The 19,962-nt window shown below is 38.8% G+C and overlaps 1 protein-coding gene across 1 annotated transcript in view; it reads right to left on the bottom strand.

Annotated features, from left to right (window-relative positions):
• Positions 1-19,962, bottom strand: part of LAMA3 (laminin subunit alpha 3) — a 112,023-nt gene that overhangs the window by 8,619 nt on the left and 83,442 nt on the right. The window contains exons 45-66 of the mRNA XM_027638907.1: positions 19,781-19,887; positions 16,883-16,933; positions 16,345-16,496; positions 15,700-15,810; positions 15,489-15,600; positions 14,755-14,922; positions 13,456-13,652; positions 11,933-12,049; positions 10,727-10,878; positions 9,233-9,374; positions 8,534-8,633; positions 8,034-8,150; positions 7,771-7,950; positions 7,045-7,187; positions 5,856-6,032; positions 4,568-4,719; positions 4,299-4,461; positions 3,685-3,818; positions 3,050-3,197; positions 2,091-2,210; positions 1,043-1,167; positions 577-697 (exon numbers count right to left, since the gene is read on the bottom strand). Of these exons, the coding sequence (XP_027494708.1) occupies positions 577-697; positions 1,043-1,167; positions 2,091-2,210; positions 3,050-3,197; positions 3,685-3,818; positions 4,299-4,461; positions 4,568-4,719; positions 5,856-6,032; positions 7,045-7,187; positions 7,771-7,950; positions 8,034-8,150; positions 8,534-8,633; positions 9,233-9,374; positions 10,727-10,878; positions 11,933-12,049; positions 13,456-13,652; positions 14,755-14,922; positions 15,489-15,600; positions 15,700-15,810; positions 16,345-16,496; positions 16,883-16,933; positions 19,781-19,887 (2,989 nt within the window). The remainder of the gene's footprint in view (positions 1-576; positions 698-1,042; positions 1,168-2,090; positions 2,211-3,049; positions 3,198-3,684; positions 3,819-4,298; positions 4,462-4,567; positions 4,720-5,855; positions 6,033-7,044; positions 7,188-7,770; positions 7,951-8,033; positions 8,151-8,533; positions 8,634-9,232; positions 9,375-10,726; positions 10,879-11,932; positions 12,050-13,455; positions 13,653-14,754; positions 14,923-15,488; positions 15,601-15,699; positions 15,811-16,344; positions 16,497-16,882; positions 16,934-19,780; positions 19,888-19,962) is intronic.

Below are 19,962 nucleotides of genomic sequence, written 5' to 3'. Positions count from 1 at the left end.
AGCAGAAGGATAGTTTTCATCTCTCCATGCAGCATTGGTTAAGCCAGCACTGAAATGTCACATTGTCCCATTTCAAAAAGAATGGGGTAAAACTCAAGGGTGCACAGAAAATAATTACAAAACAATCAGATGAGTGGAGCAATAGCCTTACAATGAGAGACTTCAGCAGAAATAGTCAGCTAAGATCTTCCAAGAAAAAAGGTTGGGAGGTCATTTAATTAGGAATCATAAACACCTTGATGAGAGGGAAGATCCAGAATAATATTAAGTAACTAAGTATTCCAGCCTAATCAATAACAGCAACTAGAAGCCAACAAGCTTACATGGTAAATATGAATTCCTAATTGTAAACAGCATTAAATAAGAGGGTGGACTATATGCTGGAGCAAGCTGTCACAGTAGGGATGGTGTCTCATTTCTTCTGTATCTTTGTACCCAGCCCACGTTCTTTTAATGCAGTCACATGTTAACCAAATACAATTTTTGACTTAATTAAAACATAATGGTCCAGGATTTACAGGCAAACCAGACTGTGGTTAACTCGAGGAGAAGTTTTCAAGGAACTTTTTTTATTACCTTCCAGTCATCTGAACATTTCTTGCTGACACCAAAAGTCTCATCAAAAATAACAGATGCAGTGGTTGGGTTTTTCACATTTTTCATGCAGCCCCGGAATGGAGGTGTGGATATATTAAAGCTGGTTTCAGGGAGTGGAAGGAAAAAGAGTTCAGTAGCCTAGTATTTCAAAGTACACACCAATATAGTAGCCTATAAATGCTGACAATATAAGAAATAGAAAGACAACACAAGAACAACCTTTCTTGCGTACACATACTTCATGCTGATCAAACCCAATCTTCAGGATACACTCCAACAAAGATCACACCCTTAGCCAAAAATCACAGATGATGATCATGTATTACACATCTGTTCTTTTTATGTCACATAAGATACCTGACTGAGTGCATAAGAAATTGTTTAAGGACAGAGTTTAGATGGAGTTTCCGTACAAAGCCTGTGCATTACAGTCTTTTTTACTCACCGTTCCCGTAAAAAAGGTGGAATTCCACCTAAGTAGTACTCAGTGAAATTGAAGACATGTATGTTGGCGTTAATACCAGGACCAACATAAACAATATTCCTTTTTCGGTCAAACACCAAATTAATCTGAAATATGTGAATCATGAGAATTACTTCATTTGGTAGAAACAAAAATAATTTAGCAGAATAAAAGTACTCCCATGGAGCAGGACTCAGTGGTGGTTCCCCCTCCCCCCATTTACTAGTGAGTAAATGCAGGATAACTGCAGTAGTTCAAAAGTACTTTGCAAAATTTGGGTATTTAGCCAAAGCAAATGCCTAAGGAAAACGTCTTACTATCTAAATACAAGGCGAGGTTTTATTTTCCTCAGAAAGATTGCCCTAAAATCTCATCTAAGATTCAAGTATTTTTGTCTTCTGTTTGCAGCTGAAGATTCAGAAGCTGCTGTCTGATACAAGGACTAAGTCAGTCAGTTGGCTGGAGGTAACTTGACCCAGTAGGGCATAAAAGTTCCTTCCAGTAGACCCTTCAACTTACACTATTTAGTTGGAAATATATTAAGGTGAAAAGGGAGAATAATTCAACATGGACATCAAAGGTTTTTAACAATGTCTTTACGATTTCACTAAGGTAGTGCTACGAAACAGCTGGACCGAAGACAAGGAGACAAGCAACAACAAAAAGACTACAAAAGAGTAATCCCTATAAAGATCAGTCCACCCAGAAAAAATAAACCCTTAGGTGGTGAAAACACTAATCTAAGTACTAAACTAATGTCAATAACTGCAATGTACACAGTCCTCTTTATGTAAAGTATTTCTCTGACAAAGTTTTTTTCTTTGGTGGTTTTACTGTTAAAATTGAACTTATTCACAGTAAAGCATGACAAGAGAAAGATTAATTTTCACATGTCCAAACTAATCCCTAGTGACTAGATTTCCTCATAGAAAAAGAAAACTCCACAACTAAACATTACAACAGGATATTTAGTTTCACTTAATCTGTATTTTTACAAATAATGATCACTCGATTCTTTAAAATTACATACTTGTTTATATGTTCCATCATTTACAGTTGCGTTGGTTTCTATTTCTTTTGGAGGTTCAGAGTCAACTTTGTATCTAAAAACTCTATGACCATTTTTAATTAGTGCACTGATGAACTGATCCTGCAATATAAAGAACACTAACACAATTAAACTGCCACAATTTCATATATATTTCACTGTCGTGAATAATTTTAATGAAGCTATCTAGTTTCTTCAAGAAAGTTTTTTGGGGAAATGGTAACACAAAGCAGACTAAATCTTACACTAATCAACCATAATTACTTTAAACTATTAGATCTGGTATCAGCTCCAGGTATTCTCCAAATGTCTAAAGGACTTCAAGTCATTTCAAGATGTCTACTGAAACAGAAAATTATCCACAACATGTCACAGTGATTGCCATATGCCTACGACATTACTAGATTTGTAGCATCATTGCCTTTTTGAGCACCTTTACAGGTGTAAGTCACCAAGTCGCTTTCAATATTTTTCCTTCCTCTGTTTCCACACACACCTAGATTTGGAACGAATGCACTTCCAGTATGGTAGGATTTCAGTATTCCAACATAGGTTTGATTCCAATTACATTCCTCCTTTCCTGCCCCCAGTTCTGAATTCTCTGCATGGCCTAATGGAAGAGCTATTTGGAATGATTTTTTTTCTCAGCTTTGACAAAGTGAATATTCAGTAGCCATTGTGGAATCATAGAATATCTCAGGTTGGAAGGGACTCATAAGGATGATCAAGTCCAACTCCCTGTTCCTTGCATAACTACCAAAAACTAAACCATATGACATTAAACATACAGCAGAATCTACTAATTTTTTGCATAGAAAAAAAAATCACACTTTTAAGACATTTCCTTACAATTACTACTAAATCTAACATGTTCATGAATAAGCAAGATTTTTAAAGATGTTCTCTGACCACAAAGCAGACAGAAGCATTCCACACATTACCTCATGTGCTGCAAAAAACACAATGCCTTCATCTGCAGTAGTCTGAATTGTCTGCTCGTACCGTACCCGGTCAGCATTTCCTTCTTTTGCTGTGACACGGGCATAACCAGTGCCCTCAAAATAGCTTTGGTCAGTCTCTTCTTTATACCTGTAATAATTCAATGTCACAGGTGTGAATATATGAGAGCAAAAACTACTACCACATGGACTTACTGCTGTTGTAGTTTTAAAAAAGCTTAAGTTAAAGCATTTGGTATAGGGTCAAATTCTGATCAAGCCCAAGCAGAGAGAAAACCTTCCACTGCCTTCTATCAGACTCACATCTGTTCTTTAGAGAGGAAATCATTAGTGAGTTTTTTGAACTTAATGTAATATTTAGTTTATAAAGGAGCTGAACCCATTAGTCCACAAATTGTATCTGGATTTTATAACACCTAACTTTAAACAGACTGCGACTGCCATAAATGTGAATTGTGCCATCACTAAGAATTTTCTCTAAGAAATGTAATAATGACCAAGAGTTAGAAAAAAATCACCTGTTTAGCTACAGTGGTTAATTGTCTGGATGAGAAAAGACAAGAATTCATAATGATAAAATCACAGAACTGTGCAACACTTCTATGTTTGGATCATACCTTCTGCAGGGTTGCACTTCAGTGGTATTGAGATTAAATGTCCTCTTGAAGTTGTAAAGGCTGATAATATGCTCATTTAGGCTGTCTAATTCAATGCAGCCTTCATAATTAGGATAGTCAAGATTAGGTGGAGGCTGCAAAATAATGTCATCAAAAACATTCCATCAACATCAGCTGATAAAATTTTACATTGACATCTAACTGCTAAGACTTACTGCAAATATTATTAAGACACAGAATATGACATTCTAAATATATATTAAAAATATTATATACTTGTATATAATCTCCAAACCATCTGATACCACCCTAGGAATACTGCAGCTCAATTAATAATGGAGTCACATGGATGGATTGGGAACAGTACTTAGCAGGGCTGACAGGTTTCATGCTTTACTCAGGTTTCATGCAAGTGAAAGATCATTATGGTCTCTGCTTTGAGTTTTGCATGCTACAAGCCAGGCAGTTTCTGTAGGAAGTGGCATCTCCTTGCATCCCATCTGTTCCTACTGCCATGGATAAACTTTTACACATGCTAGTTCCAATCTTTACTTGTAAGAACAACAGAATAATTAACAGCAAATCTCTTTAAAACACTAAGAAACTCTTTGTACCCTAAAATCTGCGGGGTATCCTCCAACATAAAAGACAACAGTGCTGGGATCAAGGTTTAGGAGAGTGTCACTGCCTCCACTGCTTGCACTCATAGGGCTTTCCTGCTCTGGAGAAATAGATGTTGCTGCTCTGATGTAATTCAGCTTTGCATACTGGTAAATCCTAAAACCAAAACAGAGAGGAAGAATATCACATCACGCTGAAAAAAAACCACACCATGTTCTTAGTAGGTTTTTGAGAAGGTTGCTGTGCACTGTGGATCTTATACCTTTCAAACTTAACTTGATCCATAACAGCTTCCTCAGTTTCGCTTTGAGTCACCAATGACTTCACTCTTATTTCTCCATCACCACCTCCCAGGTTATAGACGCAGGTAAGGTGACCATCTTTCACAGCCATACCAATATAGTCCTTGGAGGCCTAAAAATAGCAAAGCAAATAATAATTAATAAATGATTAATGTTAATGGAGGTAAAGTACAGCAGCACTTCCTCAGAGACATCATCATACTGTGCATGAGTCATAAGAAATCCACCCCCCTAATGATGAGAATTAACTTTATCAGTTCTGGGAAGAAAAAACAGTAATCTTATATGCTGCACTGATTCAATGAATATAGTTACAAATTAATGTGTCACTTTTTATTTTTGTAATCACAGTAGCTAAAATAACTTTCACATTTGTAAAATCTCCCAGATAAAGCCATGAAAACATGACACCTTTACTAAAAGCTAGACTCAACATCTGTGAAACAAAAAAGATGTTCAGAACAAGTCTCAGTGAAGGACAGTGTTTCCTACTGAGGTGACTGAGAGTAGTCATTTTCCAAAGAAATTCATACTATATTTCTTTCACATACCATATTTCAGACGTAACAATTAAAATGCTGTCAATTGATATCCTGGCCAGTATTCAGGGGATAAAGAGGTGAAATCCAGTGTAGAACAACTACCTTTAAACAGCTTTCTGTGTATGCGTGAGATTCACTACAGATACAGCTGCTGTTAAATATTGAAACTTAAAAATGCTTTCCGGAACTGCATGCAGGAAATTTTTAAAATGTTTGATGGTGATGGAGCAAGCCTGAATGCACAAGCAGGTCTGCATTATTCTGCATATTCAAAAGTGAAAGAAATGAAGAGCCAAAGGGCTGAATTTTAAGACTGAAATTACCACTTCTTCTTAACCAACAGAGAAACTCACAGTGACTTATACTGTGAGAAGAGTCAAAGCTGTGAGGCAGGAGTTGGGCTGAGTTTGTGCTGACTGCTGCAGAAAGTGTCAGTTCTGACAAGACTGTGTGATGGTATCCATGACAGAGAGGCAACTTCCAAAGGAGCAAAACAGCAAAGAATCAAAGGGCAAAGCAGTCAGCCCCAAAAGTTACTTTGCCAGTGAGGGAATCAACAAAACACTTCTACCACCATATATCAGCAATTATAAAGAAATAGGCCAACAGGAGCTATAAACTTCAGCCAAAATAGACCACTTCCCATTCATTTCTCAAAACATGATGTCTGTTCTAAAAATCAGATTAAATATCAAAATATACCTACATCTTTACTACCCAGGTACAGTACAAACTTATTTGATGCCCTTTCAGGAGCGTCTAATCTTTTCTGAGGTCTTTGGAGAAATAAAGAAAGTGAAGTATAGCCTTTCAGATCTTCAAGGTTGCTCGGAGGTCGAACCTCTACACCGGAGCTGCCATTGAACCTCATAGGAATAGCAACCTGTTAAGAAAAACAAAATTCAATACATAATAATTATCTCTTTCTACTAATTCTACTTACTTTACTGTTGTATTTAATTGCAAAGTAACCTATTACATATCCTAGCCATGTTTTAGCCATCAATTACTAGAGATTTGGACTCTGATCCTACCAAACAACATAATTAGGAAACAGACTGGATAATACAGTAATCTGTATTATCAATACTCACTTAACACAGCACTTTTTTATTTCAGACATCAATTAACCAAAGGATGTGCCCTGCAGCTCTAAAGAGCAAGCCTGTGAATTATTTAGATGTCTACATACACATCCTGAAGCTTCACTTAGCTGGACTTGACTATCAGTTGGGAATTATAACGCACCTCTGATACTGTAAAGACATGTCCTATTACAGCTATTTGCACCATGATCACTGATTCCTCTTATTCACTGTAACTGTAGGTTATTTGTGATTATCTCAGGGATGCTTCTCAGGGACCTGAGACCACACTATCCCTTCAGCACCTACAGCAGTTACTTAAATGGAGAAAGAACAGTCTAGTAAGAAGATGCTAGCAGCCAACTTCTAACATCTTGGAGCAGCTAGAGAAACAAGAGCACAGAACTGCCCAACTTTTTTGGCAGTGTCAAATTTGCTCAACTGGCCACACATGGGTGGAGAGCCCTGCCCCTAAGCTGCAGATCCAACTCTATGCCTGCTGTCAAAGACACAACAATGTACCTTGGAAGGCAAGAGGCTGTTGTACAAATAAATATTGCAGAGATGCCCTGGAAAAAAACCTAATGGGAGAAAGGTGTAGCAGGATGATACTGCATCCACTCCTTCTTATGTACAAATTATTATGCTTCCCATCATCAGTTACTTTAAATGCTGGGTGGTGCTGTTGAATTAAGTTTATGTCTGGTCTTTCACATACATTTCAACAAAATTATTTAGAAAGAGGAACAAAAGTACTGTTGTGTGTGCAAAACACTGAGGTCTAGCATGACTGCAATGCTCACGACAGACCTTATTTGCAGCATCTCTTGCCTGCTGAATCAGCTCTCTTATGCGATTTATGTTCTCAGAGATGTTGCTTATTGGCATCAGCTGTTGGTTGATACTCCTGATCTTGCTGAAAAGGTCTGGAAGTTGGTTTGTCAAATTTTTCACTGCAGTGAAAGAAAAAAATAATAGATGCCAAACAGGAAGAGGAAAACAAGATGCAAAAATGTGGTATCACTACACAATTACCAGAAATGCAGTGGGCAGAGTGATGACAGAATTCTTTTCACTAGTCCTACAATATTAGGAAGTTCTCACTAAACTAGCAATTTATACAGAGATTATTGTACTCCTGAAATGGATGGCAGCATGACCCTCTGGTGTATCGGCCACTCCTTCCAGTTTTGTGTCATGAGCAAACTTGCTGAGGGTACACTCTGCTCCCTCGTCCAGATCATGAATGAGAATGTCAAACAGGATCAGACCCAGTACTGAACCCTGGGTTACCCTGCCAGTCACTGACCTCCAAGTCTCGTTAGAGACCAGTCATGGCAGCAACTTTTAACACGTACCACAGGATGGCCTGAGTCATTCTCTGCTCTGCCTATCCCTTTCTACTGGCAATAAAGGAAGCTCAGAATACTAGCTTAGTCTGTGTGCCCAAATTTTAAATGTCTAAACGTTCCACTGCAAAACTGACCATGTTCACCTAACAGTGATTTGGCAGATCCCACACAGCACTTGCAATACCTGAATTGTTTGCCTCCATCAGTGCTTTACTGAAGCCAGCACTCTGTGTGCTTCCATAGGTACTCTTAATTTTTTCCACATCTGCTCGAATTGGGAGCAGTTCATCCCATACATTAGTTGTGACATCCTCAGCACTTTTTACCATGTTCTTTGCACTGGTGATGATGCTGTCAATGTCATCTGAAACACACAGAAGTGCATGTGCAGGTTCTTAAAGGAACAGATGAAAGAGGCAGAGCAGAAGCGGTCGCTGAGTAACTGACCTCTGTTTATCCCATTGAGATTATTTTGAACAGTGACAAGATCAATCTGCAGGGTATTCTTCTTTCCATCAGCAACATCAAGTCTTTGCTTTATGTCTTCAAGGTTTGGACCAAGAGCTGCAAAACAGTAATGCCCCATGTGAATTTTAAACAAAACTACCACCTTTCTGTTGGACAAGTGATGTTGCAGGACCAGCCTGCACTCTTACAAAGCTTGTGTTGCCACTGAGCATTGAGTACACTGCAAAGAAAGAACAAGACACAGGATTTGCTGGGCAAGAGTACTGCAAAGGTATATAGCATAGCAGAAGCAAGACATCTACTTTCCCACCTTTTACCATTGGAATTAACCATCACAAGATGTCCCACTGTAGCAGAACTAGGTTTTATTTTTGGTTAAACAAGTGACGCAAAGCTTTGCTGAATTCTGAAAATTTATGCTTCTATGGAAGCTTCTCACGCTGTGCCAACATTATTACTAACACTTTCTTTCTTAGTACCTTGCAATGTCCTTTTAGTCTCCTGTGCTTGATTCAAGAGTGTACTGCTCTCAGTTTTTAACCTTGCAGCTTTTCCTGATAGGTCTTCTCTCTTCACAGTCTGATAACAGAAGCATGGTACTGTAAGATTGCTTCATAATTATATTAAAAGTTAAAGAGTAAAAGAGGTAGCCCAATCGAATTAAAAAAGCCCAAACGATACAAGGGCAAAGATCTAATGTGAAGAACATCACCATTAGAAACAATTATCAAAATTCTTCTAGGGATAATACAACCTTGGTCTTTAACAAACTTCAGGTAGATTTTGGGGCATTAGAAATGACTAGCATACAGCTGTTAGATGTTAAGCCTCTGCTGAGGAGCTTGTGGGCATTAGTAGTGCAAAGTGAAAGAGAATACCTGAAATCACCTTCAGTGATTACCAGGCTTGCCTTATAAGATCTCTTTATTTTGCACTGAAAGAAACAGTCAGTATTCATGTGAAGAGTCTCACCAGAAAGGCAATGAGAAAGGCCTGTTTAGTGGTGAGCCGAGGCTAATTCCTGAACATGCAGAATAGCAACTCATGTGATGGTCACAGACAAATAAAGCATGACAAGACACATAGGTCTTTGATTTCGGTGCCTCTCTGACACTTAAAGAAAACAAAAACCTAGTTGTAATAAGTTTACCATGATTTGGCCACTTACAGGTACTTACCAATAAAGCTGAGTCAGCTGCTTTCCCAGCTTGGTTGGCTGCTTCCTCTGCTGCCTTGATGGCATTAATAATATTGTCATAGGCAGTAGAAGCTTCCACAGCACAGCCTACCAACTCATCCTTCCTGGCACTGTTCTTTATTCTGTGGGAAAAAGGGTAAAAAATGCAGTCTTCTGCAAAGGCTGTGGACTTTGAGAAGTATTCTGCACAGATCTGAACTCAGTCTTTTCTAAGTAATGAAAATATAGAAAATGTTTTTCTGTTAGATCTGTAACTTCATTCTGCAAAAATACCAAACTTGGAAGCAGAACAATACACAAAGATTCTTCAGAAGACAGGATGAATTCTGGCACGTGGAAAAGCGCAACTGTGGGCCTCCAAAGCAGCCTTTAAATGATTAAGATGGAGAAAATTTACTAAACCACATGGCCAATACAGCACCTCGATCACAGCCCTCCAAATACACTTCAGTTAAGAGGAATTCATAGAACTGTAGATTCCAGATCATCTCTGGGTGCTTCAGCATCCTAATGAAGCACAAAGATGGAGCAACTACAAGACCTTTCGTGTTTTCCCCAAGAACCAGCACAGCAGCTCTGGAGTCAGAAACCATAGACAAAATCTCTTCTACCCACTCCCCGTGAACTATACAATTGTCCAGTATTAGCTGCCTTGTATCTGTGAGAACAGTGTTGTCTTAATTGAAAAAAATTACACTGAAAACTAACAAAAAAACCTAATGAAAATGTGGGGGGTTTTAACTAAGAATTTTCCAGCTGAGTTAGGTATTTTGGAATTTAACTTTTTCAGGCTTTCTAATTGGTGTAATGACAAATGCAAATAATTTGCACAGGAAAAAATAAATCAGGATTTCATTTTTTTTTCGTTTTGTTCTGATGTACCACAGAAGGCCTCCAAAAACTCCCATAATTCCAACAAAAAGTACAAAAAATGGAGAGAGAAACACTTGATTCCTATCAAGTTCATAATATTTTTGCCTTTCTAGAAGATTCCTTGGAAGGATGAGAAAACTATAGGAAGTCTTTTCCTTAGTAATGCTAAGCAGGTGTGTCTGAAGACTGCCAAGATAGCATTTCTTCCAATTATTTGCCTCAATTCACTGATATCATAAAAGCATCCCTGAGTACGAGTACTGGAAATATCTACAAAAAAAATATGCTAAACATCTTCCTACTCTGTACATGAGGACTCTCTCTTGTTAGTAAAATGTTAATGAAGTGTTAGTGCAGCAGTATAAAACAGTATTATGGGAGTTTGCACCTCTGGGGGGAAAAAAATCAGTGAAAATTCAGGAAGAGCTGTTTTGTGGAGAAAAAAGAAAACTTCCGTACATTGTGAAGAAGTAGAAAAAGATCAACTTAATTTCTCTCTAACTTTGCAAACAGTTATTAAAGCAAGTGAAGTTACAGACAGACCACTACAACCATGGATACTCTGTACAAAAATTACTCAACTATAGGAATGGCAACATACTCTTCCAACTGTTTTGCCAAGTCTTCCAAAGATTTGGCATGTTCCTCGGCCCTCACTACCAATGGTTCTTTGCTTGCTGATGAGATATTTGTCAGTTTTTCATTCATATCCTTCCTTGCTCCATCCAGCTGAGCAGCCAGGCTTTCATATTCCTATGGATTTATAAAGATATAATGTTATTTTATTTTATTCGTACATGCTTGATTTTGTACTTGTCTACTTTAGTGTTACACATACTTTGCATCTGAGCAGAGCAAGGGGACAAACATTATGTTCTGACTTACTCTGCAGGTTATTGGAAACAACTGCTAGTCATTACATTATGCTTCCAGACCCATTACATAAAAACCGAGTCGGAGCAAAGACTCTTCTAGCCCACTATTTTGTCTCTGACTGTGGCTGAAAACAATTGCCCAGAAAGAAATACAAGAATATCACAACTGCTTATGGTATTTTGAGGAGGACAGAAAATGCGATTGGGAAAGATTTCAGGCGTGGAGAGATATCTGTGGAGCCTGAATAGACTGTTATTCCACCGGACTGACCTGTTATCCCCCATTTTAATACCAGTTTCATACCCAGTTTAATGTACCCTAATGTTATTCCCCTCTGTCCCTCAGATTTTCCTGCCAAAAGTTGTTTACTCCCCTGTTCTCCCCTGCTTTCCCGCTCCTCTGTCACTGATTGGTTGAGGTTTGCCGCAGTGCAGAGTGAGTTCCCATTGGTCCCTTCCCCTGGATACCCATAAGTTACACCCACCTTTCCCCTGTCTTCCAATCCTGCCTTACCCTGGGCTATCAATCCCATGCTCCACCCCAGTTATGAATCCTCCCCTCAGCCTTACCCTATATAAGTCCCTGTTGTCTCAATAAACTGGCATTGCACCCAGACTTTCAGCTGCGTCTGAACCCTTTTGTGTGGTGCCACGTCCCTATCCCTTGTTCCCTCGGGCCGTGGCAGTATTTCTCACAGACCTTCTCCCAGATTCTGACATCTGCAGTTCAGTATCTTCCTCAGACAGATCACAACCCTCAACGAGCTTCCCTTACAGACACCTGTGCAGGCACACTCCTTTTGCATCCAGGACGGGCCGTGAGATCCTTTGTTGTGAGGCTCAAATAAGCCCTGTCTCCCAGCTATGCTACCCATTACAGTGACAGCAGCATACTGGGGTTTTTAACCTTGCGTTAAGAAGGTAAATTATACCTCTTTGCTCTTTTGCAATAATCCAAATACACTGTTAGCTTGCGTCAGGGAAGATCGGGCAGAGCTCAGAACATTCAAGATACCATTCTGTTGTACCTTTGTCTCCTCAATCCGTTTCTGAGGAAAAAAGAAAAGTTGAACAACATGTGATTGAGTTAAAAATAAGGGGCAGGAAAAACCATATCTACTCAATCTAGCTGGCAGTAGGATTTACTGAAGGTACTGTTGCTGTGTTAATCAAATACCTCTAATGTTTAGGAAATAATGCTATCCTATTAGAAGGGAAAACTCAGGAGTCTGCCTAGTACAGCATAAAGCTGGACAGCAGACTGCAGTAGTTTAGTTACTAATAGTCAAAGTAAAAGGAGTATGGGTCAGCTGAGATAAACTGTTGAGATAGACCATCTAAGTGTCTGATATCTCAAACCTGCAAACTTCAAACCTGGAAACTTTAAAAGCAGCTCCCTGCTGACTACCTTGATCTTTTGTGTTCTTTGAAAAGCATGAATAAAATGGTTACACTATCCCTTCATCTGGGGATCTTACCAAAAAGGGGGAGTGAAATCTCCCCGCCTTATCTTCTTGAAAGCTTCAAGGGGATTGAAGCCCCTTGGTCTCGGGCAGCCCTGTGACAACCCACAGTGTAGCTCTAGGATAATGGCACACCACAAACACAGCCAGACAAGTGGTGCTGCAGGTAAGGATGCGTAACTCTCTTCAGCTGGGCTTCTATCATTGTAACGTGTCGAATCTCTCTACCACAGAAGTGTATCAGTAGATGTAAGACCTGTACCTACGCATCCATCTTTTAACACAACTGTGAACACTTATGGAACACACATAATGCCTAGTCCATGAACACAAAGGTTCAATTAAATATTGAAATGGACAGTTGAATGAAGGAATTCTTTTGTTCAAGCAGTGTCAGAAAACTGCACGGACATGAGTGTGCTAAAACAGTGATATATTTCAGCAAAATCACAATTAAAAGAATGAGTGCTGCAGCACACGCTTCTCGTACTATTTTACCAGCCCTAAAAATCAAACACTGCTCAGGAAGGACAGGTGTTTCTTGTCACATTTCTGATGAGACCTCAGAAGCAGTTCTGTAGAACATTAATCCCAAATAATTTAACAGTATTGCACACATATCTACTCCAATCTTTCACGGCTGCTAAAGCCAAATACTTTAAAGCACTTACTACAAAAAGTACATCAGTATCATGAATTTGATCTAGAAAAGGAAACAAAAACACTAGTGGCAGCTGAAGCGCTAGGAAGAGACTCTTCTTCCCTGCTCTTACCAGAGTTATGTCTTGGTCACACCATCCTGGTCACACAAAGAGGCCACAAGTGGGACTAGACTATGTTTATACCTATCCATACACACATCAAATGATAGAAAGAGACCCTGGAGAAAGCCTACAGAATTAGTGCTGCTTGGCTTTGTAAGGTCAAAAGCAGCAATCAAAAGCTTCTTGTCTCCTGAGTTCTAACTTTCTTCTCCAGAAGCCCAACATTACCTTAATGTCTTCCAACAGAACTCCATTATCTCTGTTTAAGTTTTCAGCCTGCTTGATTTGCCCTGTTGCATCATTCAGAGCTTCACGAAGGTCAGCGATTTTGGATTCATATTCATTCAGCGAATCCCTCACAGCCTTAATAAGCCCATTATTTTCTTGGTGGTACTTTTGTAGTTCATTCTTAATACGTGTCAGTACTGCAGTATTGGGACCAAAAAGAAAAGTTTTTTTCAGAGAAGAAGAGAAGCAGAACAAAGTTCATTCAAAAGGGCTTGACATTTAGGATTAGAAAGCTGTGCTTGTGTGCACCAACCATCCTTTGCAGTGCTAATCTCAGTGTTACTATAGCAGAGACAGTATTCAGCATCTCACTTGATCAAATCTGCTCACTAGTTTGCTGCTGCAGACACAGAGCACAAATAAACATTTTCTAAATTACCTAAGGGTGAGGCTGACCTGCAAATACTAAATAATTTTCTTTTTTTTTAATATGGAACCAACACAATTTCATCAACAGTTTCAACTGCAATGTAGACATCTACAACTGCAGTAGTCATCAATGTCTCCCCTTTAATCAATGGAGAGATATGGGCCCATGTAATCTGAAAGAGAGCAGGAACACAAAAGAGATCAAATTAATCTCTTAAGAGTGCTATTTCACTGCCTACAAAATAGGATACAGTAGAATTTCTCAGAGGTAGGTGTCAAAGTTGGGGGAAATTAACTATGAGTCTTAATCTCTTACATTCCTCAACTATGCCCCTGGTTAGGAGATACTGCTGTTCTTCCTGTCTTTCATGTCTGGAATGAAGTTTCTGAATGTCCCAGTCAAACGTGTAGAGAACACAAAAGGGAGTACAACTAGTGCAACTAGAGCTTCTGACTTTCCTAATTCTTGTATGATCTGGCCCTCAAACTACTCTAGCAGCTTCTGAAAATCTGTTGTTAAATTAAACCCGTAATTTCTCTAAAATAGCTGTACATACCACAGCCTACGTATTACAATACACAGAAGTGCTGCATAGGTGTATTATAATGGCTACATCTTTATTTTACTGAGATTGATCTAATTACAAAAGAAGTATCTACTGGGTTTCTTCCCCAACTCAACTCAGTTTCTTCCAAAACAAACTAAAAATGCCTTTAAATCCCCTCCAAAACTACCACTTTCCTGTTGACTAACAACCGCTACAGATCCCAGGGATTCACTCCCTGCACTCCATCCCAAACAATCAATAATGCTCCAGTTTTAAGACTGATCTTTCTGGAGAGTAAGAAGCTGAGAGAACAAGCACTTACACAGCTGAGCTTCTGTTCGCTCCTTCTCTGCCTCGGCTTGAAGTTGGCCAAAGTTACGGTTTCGCATCTCCTTCATCATGCGTTGAGCTTCTGCCAGTTCTTCAGAGGCATCTCCCAAGGGCAAGCTGTTACCTTCTGCATTTGTACCAGCTATTTGTTCCAGGAGCACTGAAAAAAAGCATTGTCAAAGTCAAAGAGAGAATGAGCTCAAGCCTATTCAAAAGACACAAATGACAGCGCCGATCTCTTTTCTCAAATAGACAGGCCTATTCCTGAATTCCTTAATGAAGCTGATCCATTTTGCATTAATTCTATTAAGATGAAAAGTATCCCATGTCACACAACCAGAGCTAGTATGATGGCATTGAGCTTGAAATTTGCCCCGAATGACCAATTTCACAGCAATAATTTTAAGCTTCTAACTTTAAAGAGCCTATGATGGCAACCCAGAATAAAGTTAGACTTAAGTCAGGATAGTCAATTTGTTGTTCTAAATGTCCCTTTGGTGAACCTTCTCTGTCCCTATTCACTCCATAGGAAAGGCAGGTTCCTAAACAAACATTATATATTAGATTTCTAATAGTAAGAGTGAATTCCAGAGCTATGACTAAATTCTGACTTTAGAAGTTGTTTTCTAACAAAACCTCTCCTGATTAATTAAGAATATTGTAAATAAATCGAAAAGATTCCATAAAACAAAATCATGTTATGGAGTTAGAAACTAACTTTTTTACCTTGTATATTGTTGACAACTATTTGTATTCGTGAAACCAAATCTTTTCCTTTCTGATGAGTTTGGCCAAAATTATTGAATAATCTCTCAGCTGCTTTGTAGTTCATTTCAGCCTAGCAAGGAAAAAAAAAAAAAAGATTAAAAATATGTGGATACAGCATGCCAATATATACTCAGGAGATGTGTATTTTTAAATTGATTTGGTAAGTCACCTTTTCCTGAAGAGCATTTACATCACTATTTAGTTTAGTGAATTCTGTCTCCAATTCATCTACCTTTGAACCTTGATTACGAACAACAGAACGGTAGTTGTTCAATAAGACCTGAAAAGAAAGGAAAAAATAAGCCAATAAATCACCCATACACAGGAGTCAAAAAGCAAAACATTCATATGGTCAGACCTTTATCCAATGTAAATAAAAGCAGCATTACTGACACGAAAACTCACCAACTGCTTCCCAAAACCTGTTTTTTATTATTTGTGAGTATAGCAACAGCTATTCCAACTAAAAAACATGTTTTCAGAATTAATTTCAGTAATGGCAACTGGAATATTGTTTTTTTCAGTAATGCAGAGATATGAAGTGCTTGAAAAAGACAGAACCAGAGGGAAACCTCAGAAATATAACTTTCAAGGGGAGCAGGCCTAAGAAAAAGCAGAGATACAAATTCTATTTCAGAGCATGACATAGAAACCACAGATATCTTCTAACAAGTGAAGCCCAGTGCTGCCAGCATCTGGTATTTGAAATCAAATGCTAATGTACGTTCCCTTGCAAACTGACAAAACCTAAGCTTCTGGGTTCATTTCTTATCCACTTAATCTGAAATCCACTTTTCTGTTTCTGTGTGCCTACCTTTAAGTCCTTGATGCGTGTTTCCAGATGTCTCATCTGCTCCAGCGTGTGGGTACTTGCATCGACATTTTGCAGCTGAGACTTAATGAGCTGAAGCTCGTCACCTATTGTGCTCAAATCCTTCAGCAGTGTAATCACACAGCTATCGCAAGCTGGAGGGAGCACGAGCAATGGAAATCAATATATATCGTTGATATTTGACACAGAGAACATTTCACTGAGCACATTAATAAGTGAGATGCAATGGAAATGCTTTGAAGGTTGTCATCTGGTGCTGCCTGAAGAACAAAGGCAACAACAAAGCCCGCAGTATAAAGGAAAGTGACCCAAGCCAGAAATAAGAAGGAGATCTCATTTACATCTGAATAGCTGACTGCCTCTTTAATCATTTTTCCAAGTGTTTGGTTGAATGTTTGCTTTTAAAATGTTTATTATGGGATACCTCCAGTCCTTTTTAAACTCTGTAGCCCCTAAAAGGGCTATATGCATCTGGAACCAGCTGAAAGTAATCCAAACGGGGTTCTATTTTATTACTTACAGTCACAATCTTCATTGGGATCCACATCTTTTGGTTCATTATTGAAACATTCTGAAATGACAAGATTGTCATTAGTAACCAAAGTTTTCTTATGGAAATACTATTTCATTTTTGCCCTCAGTTTTCATGGTTGGCAGCCATTAAAACACAGTGCTGCCCTTCCATAAATCTATGCTCACTGTCAATGATCTGAAATGCCCAGAAGGTTTGAACATGCCAAAACATTTCGCTCCCACTTATGCCTTGCTGTAAGCAATGCCTTTTCCATCACTCAAAGGAAACTTAGTGTAATCCCCTAATATATGCCACTTGGGTAGCAGCAGAAGGCCCTCTCATATCAAGTGTGCCGAATGTATTCCTAGAATTTGCCTAGAATAACACCAGGGGCATTGGAGCACAGACAGAGTTCAAGAAGCTTTTCAACATCAGTATGTATTTGCTCTCAGGTACATGTGGCTGTCCTCTGCAGGTCCAGGAGCTGGACATCAATGATCCTTGTGGGTTCCTTCTAACTCAGGATATTTTATTATTCTATGACTATACTGTTAAAGCATTTTACCCTGGACGTAAGTTCAAACCCCTTTATCTACATTAGTATCCATGTTCAAACCACAGATTCTGATTCCCCAAAGAATGTCTTACCCACAAGGAACTAAGAAATATTTATGGATTTCCTTCATACCTGTCACAGCTTGTAAGATTTAGGTATTAATTAAGCTTGAGAGAAATCCACAGTGCATGCACGGAAGGAGGCATTTTATATAAACCAAGGCATGGAGCTTGGACCACAGATAGAGGTGGTATATAACAAACATTGCCCTCAGACTTTTCAACAAGCCAGCACAAGTAACTGCATCTCCACAGTGCTCTTTCGTTTTGTTCATTTGCTTTATGAACCCTGTTACAAGAAGCTTAACAATCCCCAAGTGCATGTGGAATTGTAACATCCTGGGATCCTAACTTCTAGGAGGAAGGAGAGGAACTGGCTCCTAAAAATCATATTACATAGATAACAGGAATCTTCCCCATCTTGATGCCCAAGTCCCTTTTACAGGCTTGGTCTTACTGCCAAAATATCATCTCCTCTTGAAAATGAAAACAGCTGTGTTGGTCAAAGCTTAAACTTGATGCTCTTGGAGGTCTTTTCCAACCCTAATCATTCTATGTCTTTTACTCTGCAGGAAAAGGATGCACTCTATATAGGCTGCTGCTGTCAACAGTCAACAACAGCTTGCAACTGTGAGAGGGTACAGTGATAAAACTGGACCTGAACTTTAACAGCAGCATGAAACAGCCTGGGACAAACTGCCTAGATGTGCCATTTCCTTTGGCACTTGCACATTAAATCATCAGGAAGTTAAATGGGATTGGTAGTGATCGTTGCTGCCAAAAGCAGACAAGTCACAAAGAATATATTTGTGAGAGAATGAAGGAAATTATTTTGAAATTCAAATACCCATGCAATTCTGCTGTTGTGTAATTCAGCTAACACCAGACACATTTCAGCTGTCGCTGTGAAGTACCAATTAAATAAAACTATTATTACAGCTTGTGCACAAACAGCATCAGCCAAGAAATGGTGAAGTGCTGGCCAAGCGCCGAACATCACGCAAAAGAAACCTTCTAGAACATGCTGTGCCGATGATCACAGAGGGTTTTATTCCTAATGCAGAGAAAGAGATGGCTGATCAGAATGTATAGTTGGAGGAAAACAAACTGGCTCATTGAATTTTGCCCTACGGATTAGTTTGTGCCAGCAAACTCTTGCTTCAAAAAGAAAGGAATGATAAAACATCAAGCACTGGTTGGATCTGTTCCATACAAGGTATAAATATAATAGACATGTATTACCTCAATGATGAAATGTGAAGTGAGAACAAGCTATTGAAAAATTGCACCAGCTGCCAACAGCAGTTCACATCACCTGCTGGTTTTCTAATTTCTGTGGCCAAAGAAAGATAATGTGATCCTTGCAGTTACTAGACTGCAGTGTGAACAGCAATGCAGAGCAATGAAGAGCGTATTTGAAAGAGAAATATTTGGAGTTAATAGTTGGAAACTTCACTAACATAAGAGGAGGAAAATCTGTCTACAGGGAAAGGAAAGTTAAATTTTCTTGGAGAATGAAAATATGGGAGAATCAAGGTCATTTCAGGAGCAGCGGTTTATGGGTTTCTGAATAGAAAGGAGTATCCCAAGGGACTGAGGTGAATTGAGGTAAAGACAGTCCGAGGAATGTAGGATCAGGTCCTCTACTTCAAAGTTATAATAGATAAAGCAAACATATGCCCATGGTATTATATAAGAGCTTACTAGTAGTGAAGTACCTGTGTGACAGATTATGGGAAAATCACAGATGTCTTAGCCAGCACAGCAGTGTATAGCTGGATTTATAAAAGAGCCTCCTGAAGTCAGTTTCTAGCTTCCACTGTAAATGCAGTTAGCTTGAATACCTAAGAAGGCAGTGCCTGATGCAGACTCCAAAGACGTCATTAATCTGTGCCAAATACATTTTAACAAGGTATATTGAGAATGCTCAGTTTCATAAGTCCATCAACACAGACTGGCATGATATAATTTAACCATGTCAGCAGAGGAACTATGATGCATTTAAAAACATAGCCATGAAACAAAAAAAAATTGGTAGTATTTATGAAGGGAAATACAGGATAAAATGGCTTACTTGGGTAAGGAGTAAAAGGGTAAACTTGATGACTCAGGACAGCCCATCTATCACTATGTTGTTATGCTGCAGGAAATCTTACATTTTGTAAAATATTATCTACATTTCTTTTAAGTCTATATCTTTCCTTCAGTTCAGCTTATCCAAGTACCTTCCTTCTTTGCTTCCTGAAAAGAAAACAACACTCTCTCCCATGTTTACAGGCCCTCACGTACCTCCGGTCAGGTGGTCACAGCTAGCCAGTTGTCCATTATCATTACAGTTGCATTTCTGACAGTAGCCTCCATATTTTTGTGGATTTCCAAAATATCCTGGAGCACAGCTAGATAAAGAGATACAAGTAATTTGGATTAAATATTTGAAGCTACTTTTGTGAAACATACTTTTCCTTGAGAAA

The sequence above is a fragment of the Corapipo altera genome, unplaced genomic scaffold, assembly GCF_003945725.1.
Source record: "Corapipo altera isolate COAL_440 unplaced genomic scaffold, ASM394572v1 49, whole genome shotgun sequence".
Taxonomy (NCBI): domain Eukaryota; kingdom Metazoa; phylum Chordata; class Aves; order Passeriformes; family Pipridae; genus Corapipo; species Corapipo altera.
The sequence above is the reverse complement of the archived record's forward strand: the minus strand, read 5'-3'. Positions and strand labels throughout refer to the sequence as shown.